The following is a 14,560-nucleotide window of genomic DNA, read 5'->3' as shown; positions in this document are numbered from 1 at the left end:
ACAGCCAAGGAATTGAGAGAAGAAGAAGTCCATTTGAGCAGCAGCAAGGAGGAAAGAATAGACTGAATGACAGTGAGAGGTGCATTGACATAAAAGACAATGAACATCTACCTGTGTGAAAAGAGAGGCACGCAGAGAAGTACAGAGGGCACCAAGGCCTTAACTGATTGACATGCGAGTCTGAGCTTCCTCACAACAGTCAAGATTTGTCCAGACCATTTCATGGGCCTGAGTAGCCTCAAGATGTGGAGAACTTGCCTGTGAATTGCAGATGGAAACAACATCCCCGTCCGCAGACAACTGGTGCACAAAGATGAAGGGTAAGTGATAATTGAACACCAGAGTATCTAGTATCTGAATGTAGGCCATACATTAAAGAATCACTATCTCTCAAGAACCTGAAGGGGGCTAGACCCCTGCTTGTTTTACTTTTGTATACACATATGCATGACACATTGCAAAAATACTATGCATATTATGCATAAAGCTGACAAAATATAATCCTRATTTGTGGTRGTAYGGTGGCCATTGKCTCAAACAATTTGAMTATATTAGYCCACACAGCTACAASGATGCACTTTCATTCTAGGTTTARMACCKCATATTATAGCTTATAGAGAMCCCAACTGATGTATAAAACAATYTTWAAACTATCTACTTTGGTTTAGATACAAGCGTCATGAAACCTATAACACAAGAAATTCATTTGACTTTGTCAAAATTAGTTGTTGGACCTAACTTGCTTATGACTTKTTCCATGTAGGTACTTCCTTCATAGACCCCATTAAATGATGACCTCTTCCTAAACATTTGGTCACATGATTCATTTTGTGTATGGTTYCCTGGAAACAAGGGGTGSYTYAACTAACCCTTTGGCTCAACTTACCCCACTCTCCCTAGYATATCTGTACTAAATCTATCTGTGCATTCTGAAGGTATGGTGTCAGATTATTRYAGAAAGAACACCTGAAGCTCCTTTTGAAGGCTGGATCTTTCTGAACTCTCAGGGTACGTCTATGSTATTAATGGACAACTGTCAAATAACAGCTCATGAATAAATATACATTTTAAAATGACTAGTGGCCATACTATAGTACCCTTAAACTCAACTCTGGACCTCGAAGCCAGTTCCCCTGCGTTTTTTAATTGTTCCACTCTAATTAGGGATTTAGACCTGGGACACCAGGTGTGTGCAATTCATTATCAGGTAGAACAGAAAACCAGCAGTCTGACCTCATAGGTAAGAGTTGAGTACCCCTGCTATAGTACAATATCTATTTAAGAATTCAGTTATATATATGAAACTCTTAGGTGAAAATTGTACAGTACTGGTTGCAAAACAGGTTGAGTGAAATATGGTATATATCGGTATATTCCTTGTATATACTGTATTAATATACTGGTGTACTCATACAGTATATAAACAAGACCTTCAGTACATAGATGACATGGTCTATCTATCTATCTAAACAATTCAAAAGCCATAGAATGACAGGACCTTATTGGATATGGATTCAATAAACAAGACAAAGCTCAATATGAAGAAACAAGCACTGGGATTCTCTTTTTATCATTAACAATGTTTTCAGATACTATACGTCACTTTGACGGTACATGGAGATTGACCTTGAGTCAGGAAGAGAAGATCTTCTGTCCTTTTAGTGGACAGTACTAGGTTCGAGGGCCACTGTTGCAGTGGTTAAACCCAGTTTTTGTGATGTCTTTGTAAAAAAAATCTCTGATTTTTACAGCTAACTTTTTCATAAATGGACCAGATCACTTTGAGTTCAATTCACACTCAGAATTTGCCACACGTCACATTCAGTTGCTACAACACTATGTAATGACTTTTTAAGGTCCTTGTCCAAGAACAAGTTGAACCAGTCAAGTGTTGATCTGTTCAGATTACTATGTGCTGCAAAGTGTATGGATTCTTCGTTACCAAATATACAACAGACAACTAGAAACAGACAGCAGACAGACAGACAGACAGACAGACAGACAGACAGACAGACAGACAGACAGACAGACAGACGACAGACAGACAGACGACAGACAGACAGACAGACAGACAACAGACAACAAACAACAGACAGACAGACAGACAGACAACAGACAGACAACAGACAACAACAGACAGACAGACAGACAGACAGCAGACAGAACAGACAGACAGACAACAGACAGAATCCATCAAGCGTATCTCAGTAGAGTGTCGAGCCCACTCCTCTTCATTGTTCTCTATCTGCACTGATCTGAAACCACAGAATGGTTCAAAAGTAACATGCTATAAGTTAGCTTGGGAATTGCTTCACTAATTCAATTGTGAACCTGATGCATATGAGCTTTGGCAGTATTTCAAACAAATTCCACAATATTTGTACATACAGTGCTTTCGTAAAAAGCTTTCAGACACACTTGACCTTTCCACATTTGGTTTATGTTAAAGCCTTATTCTAAAATTGATTAAGTTATATTTTTCCTCATCATTCTACATACAATCCCCATAACGACAAAGCAAAAAAAGTTTTAGAAATTTTGCAAATGTATAAAAAAAATAAAAAAATGAAATACCTATTTACAGAAGTATTCAGACCCTTTGCTATGAGACTCGAAATTGAGCTCAGTGCATCCTGTTTCCATTAGCATCCTTTGAGATGTTTCTACAACTTGATTGGAGTCCACCTGTGGTCAATTCAATTGTTGACATGATTGGAAGGCACACACCTGTCTATAAAGTCCCACAGTTGACAGTGCATGTCAGAGCAAAAACCAAGCCATGAGGTCGAAGGAATTGTCCGTAGAGCTCTGAGACATGATTGTGTCGAGGCACAGATCTGAGAAAGTACCAAAGCATTTCTGCGGCATTGAAGGTCCCAAGAACACAGTGGCCTCATCATTCTTAAATGCGAGAGAATGACCACCAAGACTCTTCCTAGAGCCAAACTGAGCAATCGGGGGAGAAGGGCCTTGGTCAGGGAGGTGACCAAGAACCCTATTTGTCACTTTTACAGAGCTCGAGAGTTCCTCTGTGGAKATGGGAGAACCTTCCAGAAGGACAACCATCTTTGCAGCACTCCACCAATCAGGCCTTTATGGAAGAGTGGCCAGACGGAAGCCACTCCTCAGTAAAAGGCACATGACAGCCCGCTGGAGTTTGCCAAAAGGCACCTAAAGGACTCAGACCATAAGAAACAAGATTCTTTGGTCTGATGAAACCAAGATTGAACTCTTTGGCCTGAATGCCAAGCACCACGTCCGGAGGAAACCTGGCACCATCCCAACGGTGAAGCATGGTGGTGGAAGCATCATGCTGTGGGGATGTTTTTTCAGTGGCAGGGACTGGGAGACTAATCAGGATCAAGGGAAAGAAGAACGGAGCAAAGTACAGAGAGATTGTTGATGAAAACCTGCTCAGACTGGGGTGAAGGTTCACCTTCCAACAGGACTACGACCCGAAGCACACAGCCAAGACAACACAGGAGGGGCTTTGGGACAAGTCTCTGAATGACCTTGAGTGGCCCAGCCAGAGCCTGGACTTGAAGCCGATCAAACATCTTTGGAGAGACTTGAAAATAGTTGTGCAGCAACGCTCCCCATCCAACCTGACAGAGCTTGAGAGGATCTGCAGAGAATAATGGGAGAAACTCCCCAAATACAGTTGTGCCAAGCTTGGAGCGTCATACCCAAGAAGAGGCTGTAATCACTGCCAAARGTGCTTCAATAAAGTACTGAGTAAAGGGTCTGAATAGTTATGTAAATACAACATTTCCTTTTTTAATTTGTTATACATTTTCAAAAATGATGGTTATTGTGTGTAGATTGATAACGGGAAAAAACTATTTAATACATTTTAGAATAAGGCYGTAACGTAACAAAATGTGGAAAAAGTTAAGAGGTCTGAATACTTTCCGAATGCACTGTATATATGTAGTGTAGCTCTATACAGTAACCGAGTACAATAAGAAGGAAACTTCATATTAAGTGTTGCCAAGAATTCAATTAAACCTATAAAACACATGTTAAGATTAGAGAGCCGTGTCCATGACAACMACATGTCTTCTGGCTAYGGGCCTACATGTTCTCACTCTCAGCCYTGTCAATGCTCTTAAATCCAGCAGGAGCTGACATCTGCTGCGACAGCAAGCTTACACAAACTGCTCTGCGAAAACGGCCTTTGATGCCATTAGCCCCTGCCGGGCGCTAACATGTTGTTTCTAGGAGCTTCAGCTGATGCTACAACACAGGGGAGAGAAAGGCTGTGTAGGGCGCTGGGGCTGTGGGCTTAGAGATTCCACAGCTAACAGGGGGGTGAAGCCAGAGAGGCAGAAGAGAGCTGTGAACATCCCTGTGTGCTTATCTATCCAGGGTGCTTTGATCCTCCAATGAGAGCCGGGGGTGGGGTGGGGGGGCTGCTGCTCCATGTTAGGGCTCAATAGGCATCACTCTCAGAACATAGAAATACACTTAATAGAATGGACCTTCACATTTTTTTTTTATTGTCCTGTTGTAGACTTGGAAACATTTGAGGAATCCAAGTCTACAACAAGTCTCAGAATCKAGTGGATTTCTAGGTGTTCTTCACTTGCAGTAACTTCACCATGTTGGGTTAACAGTGAAACATGATGTTTCTAGAGCTGTGTATTTTCTATTTGTTCCGTACTACATATGTTGACACATATTGATAAAACCGCGGAGAGGAACCTTTAGCAATAGGTTCAACTGTGGCTTTTTTTCTTTGACCCTAATAGTAGGGTCCGCTCCCCTGTTTGATTTACGGTGCCCTTRAACACCATTTGTTCAATGGCTTTTAGAGGGGGCTCGTGAGAGTTGATGTGTCTGAATATGGTTGGGGACGGAACAGGCCACTCCTGCTTTTATGCGTTTGTCTCCCTCTTKTCTAGATGCCTCCAGGCCTGACCCCAAATGCCCTGCCTCTTAGCGACAAAGCAGTAGATAGGCGCTTCATGGGGGACCATTACACTGAGTACTCTGAACAGCGACAACGCAGGCCTTGATCGAGACGGGAAAGTGGAGCGACAGACATAAAAGCAGAACTGTGTGCTTTACCCCATGGACCAGCTCTCTGATGAAAATGTATTTTCTCTCAGGGAGTCTAACCTGGCTAAATTAAGATTACATGGAAATATGAGTATTATGATCAATGCTCTTCAGCACGACATTGACGGTACTCAAAGATGKACTCAAACTAAAGACTCATACTGGTACCTGTAAATAGGCCCGGAGGCATRAGWAAAGGCTTCGAAACCAGAGAATKYMAATGTCACCAACTCYGTTGGAGCARTYCAYCCTATAAGTTRTCTAAAAGGAATTGGCCATATTATAAAGTGATRATTCRYTCGAATTTCGAAYYGTGTCAAGCACAACCTCTCRTTGTGCGTAGTCTGAAGTGAAACTATCCCTTCAACATGAGGCATGATGGGTAAAAGGTACTTCAGTGAGTGGACTGTGAACTCACTGAAGTACCTTGAAGGCTTGAGATAAACGTCTATTGGTTRTRTTTCTATATCTCTGTCTCCTGTGTGAAAYGGACAAATGCCATGGGCCTGTGTGGACCAAACAAGGCTAAATTAGGTGAATGAAATAAGACTCTATAAATGTCTATGGATAATGGGATACACATTCAGTTTGCTTCGGTTCAGAATGTGATAAACAGTAGACTTTTAGCCCCAAGGCAATAGCATATGACTGTTCATTTCACAAAGGAAATGTTTAAAAACAGATGCAGACATGTTTAACCTAACTGCCATCACCTGCCAGGGTTGTAAATGTCAACAACAAGAAATAAACACTTATCAACAAAGAGAAGCCCTATAAGGAGAAGCTGGAATTGTTGATTCATAAAACCAGTGAAGAGGTACCAAGAAAACAGTTATTGAGCTCAAGAATGTTAAGACTAGAGGCTCCAAGACATTTGTCTCTTGATATTCTCAGAGCATGTAACAATTACATTAAATGTTACTGAAATATCCGTTTATTTTTGCAGTGCAAACCTGAACATTACGTTGAAATTATGGATAATCTCCTGTCACAAAATACAGAATGACTGTAACCCATATAGTCTGAGGTTATGTTATGATAATAAGATCGTACAAATTCCCAACAGGACGAAACAGACGTATAGCCTAACAGTCGAGCTGAATAGGATGAATCGGCGGTTTCTTACCGTGAAAAGTGGTGTATACAGTTGGTAGTCCGGCTCCCTCGTCGAGCTCCCCAACTCCCAGGTCTTGTACTTGTTTTCATTCATCCTTCGGCAGGAAGGAACAAGAAGGAAGACACGAAAAGTGTCAGATAGATTTGAATACCCACGAAATCAATTTCGAGAGAAACAACTATTTTTAATTTTCCATTAGATATTTCAATTATTTTATTTGCTTCTCTTGCCTGTCAGTATGTGGTGTGAGTGAATTTGCGTTGGGCATGCCCATCAAGGCCACTGATGAATAGTTGAATTAGATTTTTTTTTTTGTAAAAAAAAATATTTAAAAAGATGGGAATATTTTCAAAAAATCTTTAGTGTGAGACTATAGAGCTAGAATTCACATGACTTGGATCCATTGAAAAGACACCTTTATTTCCTCCAGTCTATTATGTATAATGAGTAATGAAGTATCCATGACAGACAAACCGCCACAAATAATGGCATCATTAGTGTTGTGTTGTGTTGATGTTGTGTGTGGTGTTGGTGTTGTGTGTGTGTGTGTGTGTGTGTTTGTGTGTGTGTGTGGTGTGTTGTGGTGTGTGTGTGTGTTAAATGTGGTTTGTTAGTGGGGGGACATATGTTTCGCTGAATTTGTACCTTCTAACTTGAGTAAATAGTCATAATGGGTGTATAATGTGTAACGGTAATAACATACTGTAAGTGCCCAGACAGGATAAATTCCAACAATAAAGTTCGTCATAATACCGGTTTAAAATTCATTGAAAACTCGAATAAAGAGAAACGTGATCGTTTTTAAAATATGGAAGAATTTTTTATTTTTAAATACAGATACATTTAAAGTTCTAAGAATAGCAAATGTTCTAGCTATATCCTATATTGTGAGTGTTCATGATGCGCGCTGTGTTGGAGGGAGGAATAGAGCAACAGACAGATAGATAGATGTAGGCTAAAACTCGCAGCATAGTAGCATGCGCCCCTGTTWTCCACGCCCGCCCCCACGTGCCAATTATCTTCCCAAAACTCGCTGAGAGGCGACAGAAGCACCTGACAGATGTTGACCGTTTAAAGCCGCGCATTCTCGCGAGTTCAAGAGACACTCCACGTGCACTTTAGGGACGGGATGAAACGGAGAGATGGCACTTTAGCAGCATCGGATGAAGGTTTTGGAACAAGCTCTTGTCAATGGTTAAATACTGACAGAAGACGAAAAGCATTCAGAAATATGATGAGGATTTTTCCTACTCAGTCTAATTCCAAATGTTGATGCCAAAGACATTTCCTTTTTTAAAACAGACTTTGGTTTTGGAGAAATTCTTGGGAAATACTTTGAAACTGATTTACCAAATTTATGTGTTTTCAGCCCGAATAGGAACACAGACATTAATTAGCATGACCTTTTCATTTGCATTTGAATCGATAAAAAGCACCGAAATCATTAATTTAATCATTATTCAAAAGTGTTCGTAGGCCATAGTAATATGATAACAATAGCGTAATAATAATAGCCCATTAATAACATAATAATCATAATCATAATAATAATCATTGGGTATAAAATGCATCTGTATTTTGTATGCTTTATTTTAGTTTTTTGATCGCCTGTTCAATGTTTACAGTAACAATAGCAGGAAATGAAGCCTGGCGGCATGAAGCCTAGCGGTTAAGCGCGTTGGACCAGTAACCAAAAGGTCGCTGGTTCGAATCCCAGAGCGATTAGGTGAAAAATCACTAAACGTGCCCTTGAGCAAGGTACTTAACCCTAATTGCTCTGGATAAGAGCGTCTGCTAAATTACTGTAAGGTAAATGATTCGTGTAAATATTATTTTAACTACGTCTATGATAGTGTATACTGACAGCAAGCATCATGTATGGAAGCAGGGTTGGGTAAAACACGTTTTCAATTCAGTCAGGTGAATTCAAATGTAATTCCTGATTCGACCTATTTATTGTCATTGGTAGACATGGAATTGACAGTGTCAAATTGCCATAGCYGTGGCAGTTGCAAGGAGGCCTGCCTATTCATTGCAACGTATATTTTACATCTCCTTAGATAACATGTAATTTACCCAAGCTTACAATGCTGGATGTCAGGTTGACACGGGGATGGATAAGCAAATAGTCAGCGAATCGCACCTGAAAAATTGTCACTTTGATAAATCATGAATTTCCTATGTAAACCTGAGCTACATCTAGAATGTAAATATGCAGATATTGCCACTATCAACTGCGTTACAGAATGCGTCAAATTACGAATAATGTTTTGGACGTATCAGCTTCATTATTTAAAGACTCTGGCACTGTGTTTCAAGGGCTTTAATATAAAAATTAGTAATTCGATTTGAGTTACTATTTCGTTATTTTCCATATAGGTATGTATCAGTGAATAAAAAATAAAACATTCATTACTCACTAAATAGCCTGCTTTTTGGTGTGTGTTTGTTGCAGGGCTATAAGTAGCCTGCGTGTGAGAGAGCACTGAGAGCGAGTGCAGTGTGGTAGCCTACTGTGTGCTTCAGTTCTGCGAGCGCTGTCTTTCAGCACCACGGCGCGCGTTCCTAGAATGTGCGCACCCGCCGAATTGAGTCTCCAGTAGACGGCGATCAAGCTCTGCCACTATAGAACCGAGCCTTTCTCCTGAAGATGTTCTTTCATACTCGGTGTCAATTGTGACCTTCTCTGTTTGGCAACGATAAATAAAACGTATTGATACAGCAAGTTATTGGCCAATAGGACCTATACTTGTTTTGCAATCATTCGCCCTTGTGAATTTGTGAATAATTTGTGAATAACCACTCAAGGCCTGGTTCGAAAAACCTATTTTAGATAATTAATTGTGCATTAATGTTTTACGTTGAATAGGTTATACAATTCACAAGCATATTTTTATGTAAAATATTAGACAACTGGTTGAGTTTCTTTCTGTCATTAATAAATGATTGATGTGGAATTGGTTTGTGGACTGCCAACCCTTGAATAGACTGTAGACAGACTTTGCTATGGGGCTATGGAAACACAAAAACAAATGAATAGCCTTAATGAAATTAGCTGAATTTGAATCGACATAATTCCACAATTACAATGTAAATTACAACGTACATTTACTTTTAATCCGCCCGTCTGCATATTTCAAGACATGTCATATGAGGACGCAGTGATATACCGGATGGGTTGGACAACACTCTTCTCGGTTAATTATCTTTTTTTTTTTTAAGTATACTAAAACTGTAAATAACCAATCCTCATCTTTAAGACAATGAAAAATTCATAATGCTTCACTATCTAAATATTTAAAGAGGCGTGGGCACGGAGAGAACAAAATGGTGCCATTTGAGGACATGTGGCGGAGAGTAGTGCAGGCACAGAAATAGGGTTGAGACAGGTGGGTCTGAGCAGGTGTGATGTCGATGATGTTGTTGTGTCTTTTGTATGTGCATGCTTTGTATTGTAAAAAAAAATAAAAAACGATTTAAAAAATCAATTAGCATAATAAAAATATCTCTGAAATGTAAAGTGATGGCGTAGTTTTAAGTCTTGTTTTGTTTATTGAAGCCATATGTTAGGTAAAACCATGAGGCAGGTCACTCAGAATTGCATGTTGCAATTTATCTGTATTTACCCTGCTTGGCCTATAAACGCCCAGAGATTGCAGGGGGAGAAATGTCTCCCACAGAATAGTACATCGAGGAGAAATACTATATTGCTTTCTCTCATCATGGGTAACTCCCATGTGGTTCTAGCACAATGTCAATTGTAGCAATCCCCCCTCCACCGCTTTTAGACAAAAGGGGTTTGGCTGGCACGTGCTCTGGGCGTCAGTCACCTGTTTCTTAGCAACCGGCACAACAGGAAAACACCTGTGGCTCCAAATAGGCTGTTATTGAGAATGGGACTAGGCCTATCCTTTCCCTTATTTGCAGATACCCCAAGCAAATTATCACAGAGAAATCCAAATGAAAGCACACTTAGATGAAGTGTTGATTTCTCCAAGTAGGGGTAGTGTTTTATTTTTTATCTTCTCGTGTTTTATTGTGCCTTTTTCTTGACCTGAGTTTTTATGGGCTATGGGAATTATCCTATTTCATTTCAATATTGTGCTGATTCCAAAATGATTAGAATTGCTTTAAAACAAACATCTTTCAATAGAACGAGTTCAAGATTATTTCCATGTCATGAMTATAGATAGACAGGCTACCAATTATAATTATGTAATCACCTGGCTATGAAATGCATATGTTGACCTAGCCTACATTCATTTTTGTATAACCAATCAATGTTAYTCTCGACATAAGCTTTGTTTTGGAAAGGGGGGGTCAACTGTAGACTGCGCGCATCTGTTTGGGGAAATGTTGGTCTGAATCTGTCCCTTTCGCTATGCATTATCATCACGGCCATAATCTTTGCAAAATAACCAAACTTGTCAAAGTAGGTTATTGTTATTTTACGTTCCCTTATGGGAGTTGGAGGTAACCCACTGCTTGCGGGTGAGTAGCTCTAGCCCTCCTATGTCACCTGACCGCGAGACTGCATGCAAATCACGCCTTTCCTAAAGCGCCATTGGCCACCACCACCTCATTTAGTCGCTGTCAACGCGCATCATATGGGTAAGCTCCGTAACTTTACTACTATAGGCACAGAAAGTAGCTCATATAGACGCTTTTCATCGAGCTGGRTGTGGAAAAAACAAGAGGAGAAAACAACTAATACAGAGAAGGAAGGAAAAGTTTATCGAAGTACCTTTTACTTTGGATTGTATTTGTTCGTTCCATTTTTTAAATATATTTTTCCGGGAGAGTTGATTTGCGCAAGTGACAGTGTGTGCCAGCAGTGTGGAGGTGCCGTGACTGAATGTTTCCGTGTATTGGTTGAAAAAGTTAACGCCAGGTGAATGTATAGTATGATGATGGAGACTGACCTACACTCCCCAGTGCCCCAAACGAACACGAATTCGGGGCACACGGGAGGATCAAACAATGGGAACAAAGTCAACCAAGACCGCGTAAAGAGACCGATGAATGCCTTCATGGTTTGGTCCCGGGGCCAGCGGCGAAAGATGGCTCAGGAGAACCCCAAAATGCACAACTCCGAGATCAGCAAGCGGCTCGGCGCGGAGTGGAAGGTGATGTCCGAGGCGGAGAAGAGACCCTTCATCGACGAGGCGAAGCGGCTACGAGCTATGCACATGAAGGAGCATCCGGATTATAAATATAGACCGAGACGGAAGACCAAGACACTGTTAAAAAAGGACAAATACTCTTTGGCCGGTGGGCTGCTCACCGGGACAGGGGGTGGGGGTGTCGGTCTAGGGATGAGCCCTGGGGTCGGCCAGAGGTTAGACAGTCCCGGGGGTCACGGTGGTGCGTCTGCTGCCAGCTACGCGCACATGAACGGCTGGGCGAACGGTGCGTACTCGGGGCAGGTGGCTGCAGCTGCKGCGGCCGCGGCCATGATGCAGGAGGCTCAGCTCGCCTACAGCCAGCACCCGGGCAGCGGGCACCACCACCACTCACACCACCAYCACCCGCACAACCCCCAGCCCATGCACCGCTACGACATGTCGGCCCTCCAGTACAGCCCCATCTCGAACTCTCAAAGCTACATGAGCGCCTCTCCGTCCGGCTACGGCGGGATCACCTACACGCAGCACCAGAGCTCTGGTGTCGCCTCGTCCGGGTCGATGGGCACGCTGGGCTCTCTGGTGAAATCGGAACMGAGTGTGAGCCCTCCCGTCTCTACTCACTCGCGCGCCCCGTGTCCCGGGGACTTGAGGGACATGATAAGCATGTATTTACCGACGGGGGAAGCTGCAGGTGACCCGTCCGTTCAAAGTAGACTTCACGCGCTGCCGCAGCACTACCAGAGCTCCACGACAGGGGTAAACGGAACTGTTCCATTGACACATATTTAGAAAGAGAGAGAGAAACATGACTGGGATAGCGCAACAAAATCACATAACCAAATATTTACCTCTTTTAGAATGTTGCTATCTCTTTGTACAGGCTATTGGTTATTGTACATTGAAGGCGAATATCTTAATTTAAAAAAACAATAAGAATACATTAGACAAAATGAACTTTTTCAGAGGGGTATTGTCTGTCGACGTTTATGAAACGCGAGTAGGCCTAATTGCGCATTGGGTTTACTTGCTATCTAACTGATGGGGATGCCAAGTTTTGAGACGATTTAGGTTGTGAAGTATTTACATTTTCTGTGGAAACATAACCGTTAATAAGGACATTTAAATGAGATAACCGTGTGATTAGAATGAATGTGGAAAATGTTTTTAAAAGTTTACAGGATTTCCATTCATTTCACGTTTTCTCTTGTTTGTAATCACGTGGGTTGCTGTATCTGAACCATTTGTTTTTGTTGTTGTAAAAAATAAATCATGTAAATTGTGAATAMATACTAGATGAGATTGATAAGCAACTGTAAATAATTTACTAAATGCAATTCTGCCAGGAAAGAAAATAATTTTGCGTTGTAGTATGAGTTAAATAAATTTCCCAGATGTTTCACTGGTTATGGAAAAACGTGTTAGTTTCGTTACTTTGGATTGTATAGGTTTTCTACTTGACACAGTTTGAGTTAACAATGTCAAGGCTAAATAAAATGTATATAATTGATGGCAGATTAACAAGTTATATAACAAAACATCTACGAGATGCTGGCTCTATTGGTTGTCTGTCTAAACCAAAATCGGGTTAAARCGTATAGTGACTGAAATCGAGGAGATTACAWATGGCAAATATGCGTAAATAAGGATGAATTAGTAATGTTGGACGTAATTACTTGTCACACAACGTTGACGGTTTGATGCTCGGTTTAAGCACGAGACAGGACATCAGACAGGGTTATAGGCCTATACATTCATTTATTTGGAAGTGCAGCAGCAATAGCTTTAATGATAATATCATGTATCATATCAGTATTCAGCATGTTTGGAATAAATATGCTCGGATATGTGATAACTGGTTTGGACCACTGAATCAAGATAGGCCCACTAGCGTTTTAATGCTCATAAATTGTTGATATATATACATATAATGTAGCATATCATTATTATTAGCATGTCATTACTAGCATTATGCTATTGTTATTAATATTACTGATTAATCAAATAGCTGTAAAATATATATATCAGATGCTCTTTGAATGTAATTTAATAATATATCATATATCTTTCGTTTTAGTACCTAAAGAAAAGGACGACGTTGTGGTAGTCGCGAGGAAGGGAACAAGACAGGCTCGAGTCACAACACCTGTTGACTTGGCTAATGTCTCGTGGGAGGAACTTCGTCTCGTTCGACTAATGTTTTGATTTTCTTTTTTGAACTGGCTTCTTTTGATTATCTGTCCGGTCACATCTTTTTTGACCAACAGGAAGACGCTCACGCCATCGGTCAACACTAGTTAGGCCTACTGATGACAGAATCACCCCTTTTAAAATAAGTTATWTGACTGTCTGTTTTTGCTCTTCTAATATCCCATATAATTTGCCTAATAATGTAAACTTAATTGTGGACCAATTGTGATGATTTGACATGTGCGTTCTGGCTATTTGTTGATCATGCAATATAACTATGAATCATTTTTTTCACATTCCCTTTTTCATGTTTGTCATTATACTCATAAATTAACTCACAATATTTCAGTCATTTCCACATCTCGTAATGTGCGTAAAGATTTTTTTTTTCATGAACATAATTATCATTTTCAAGAAAGTACAAAAATACGTGTATTGGTCTAAAATAATCTYATAAACTATAATATTCAAATGAGGGAATAAACGAAATGAGGGAATAATCTCTGCTCTCATTTTATTTCATTAATTTACATTGAACTTTCAGAAAGCGTTGTTATTCAAACTTTTCCATCACTTGTTGCAATTTTGATGTAGATRACAGACACAAACTGGAAGAATCAGTGCGCCAAGATGGAGAAACATAGGCCCAATATCATGAACTAATGGTGCAATCTGCAATGGCATTCTTTTTACTTGTTGTTTGTAGAGAATTTTCAAAYTTGCGTCATATTGACCTTTGATACTCGTGTACCCCATGATTTTTGTTCGCGGTCCAATAAAGTAAATTCATTGAAAAGTGGGAGGATTACAAAGATGCTTATTTTGTCAAGGATGCTTTCTTTAGAGACGGGGATCTTGGACGCAAGGATCCCAAACTAATCCAAATTCAATTAAATGTGAATGGATGCAGATACAAAGAATACACAATTATTCATTGGTCATTTAATTAACATTCTCAATTTATCCTTGCTCACTGCTTCAGGGTATATACCAGAGTCGCTGTAAAGGCGCACGTGGAAAAAATCCTTTTCAGCTTCAGCTAAATCTGTCTGGAGACCTGGTGTGCCAT

General features: G+C 40.5%; 1 protein-coding gene across 1 annotated transcript; it reads left to right on the top strand.

The window, feature by feature from the left end:
- Nucleotides 1-10,699: 10,699 nt before the first annotated feature.
- On the top strand, nucleotides 10,700-14,276 carry LOC112072901 (transcription factor Sox-1a). Its single transcript, XM_024140281.2, has 2 exons — nucleotides 10,700-12,060; nucleotides 13,379-14,276. The coding sequence occupies exons 1-2, from the start codon at nucleotides 11,074-11,076 to the stop codon at nucleotides 13,406-13,408; spliced, it is 1,017 nt and encodes a 338-aa protein (XP_023996049.1). The 5' UTR covers nucleotides 10,700-11,073; the 3' UTR covers nucleotides 13,409-14,276.
- Nucleotides 14,277-14,560: the final 284 nt, after the last annotated feature.

Source organism: Salvelinus sp. IW2-2015, unplaced genomic scaffold (assembly GCF_002910315.2).
Source record: "Salvelinus sp. IW2-2015 unplaced genomic scaffold, ASM291031v2 Un_scaffold2076, whole genome shotgun sequence".
Classification (NCBI taxonomy): Eukaryota; Metazoa; Chordata; class Actinopteri; order Salmoniformes; family Salmonidae; genus Salvelinus; species Salvelinus sp. IW2-2015.
The sequence above is the reverse complement of the archived record's forward strand: the minus strand, read 5'-3'. Positions and strand labels throughout refer to the sequence as shown.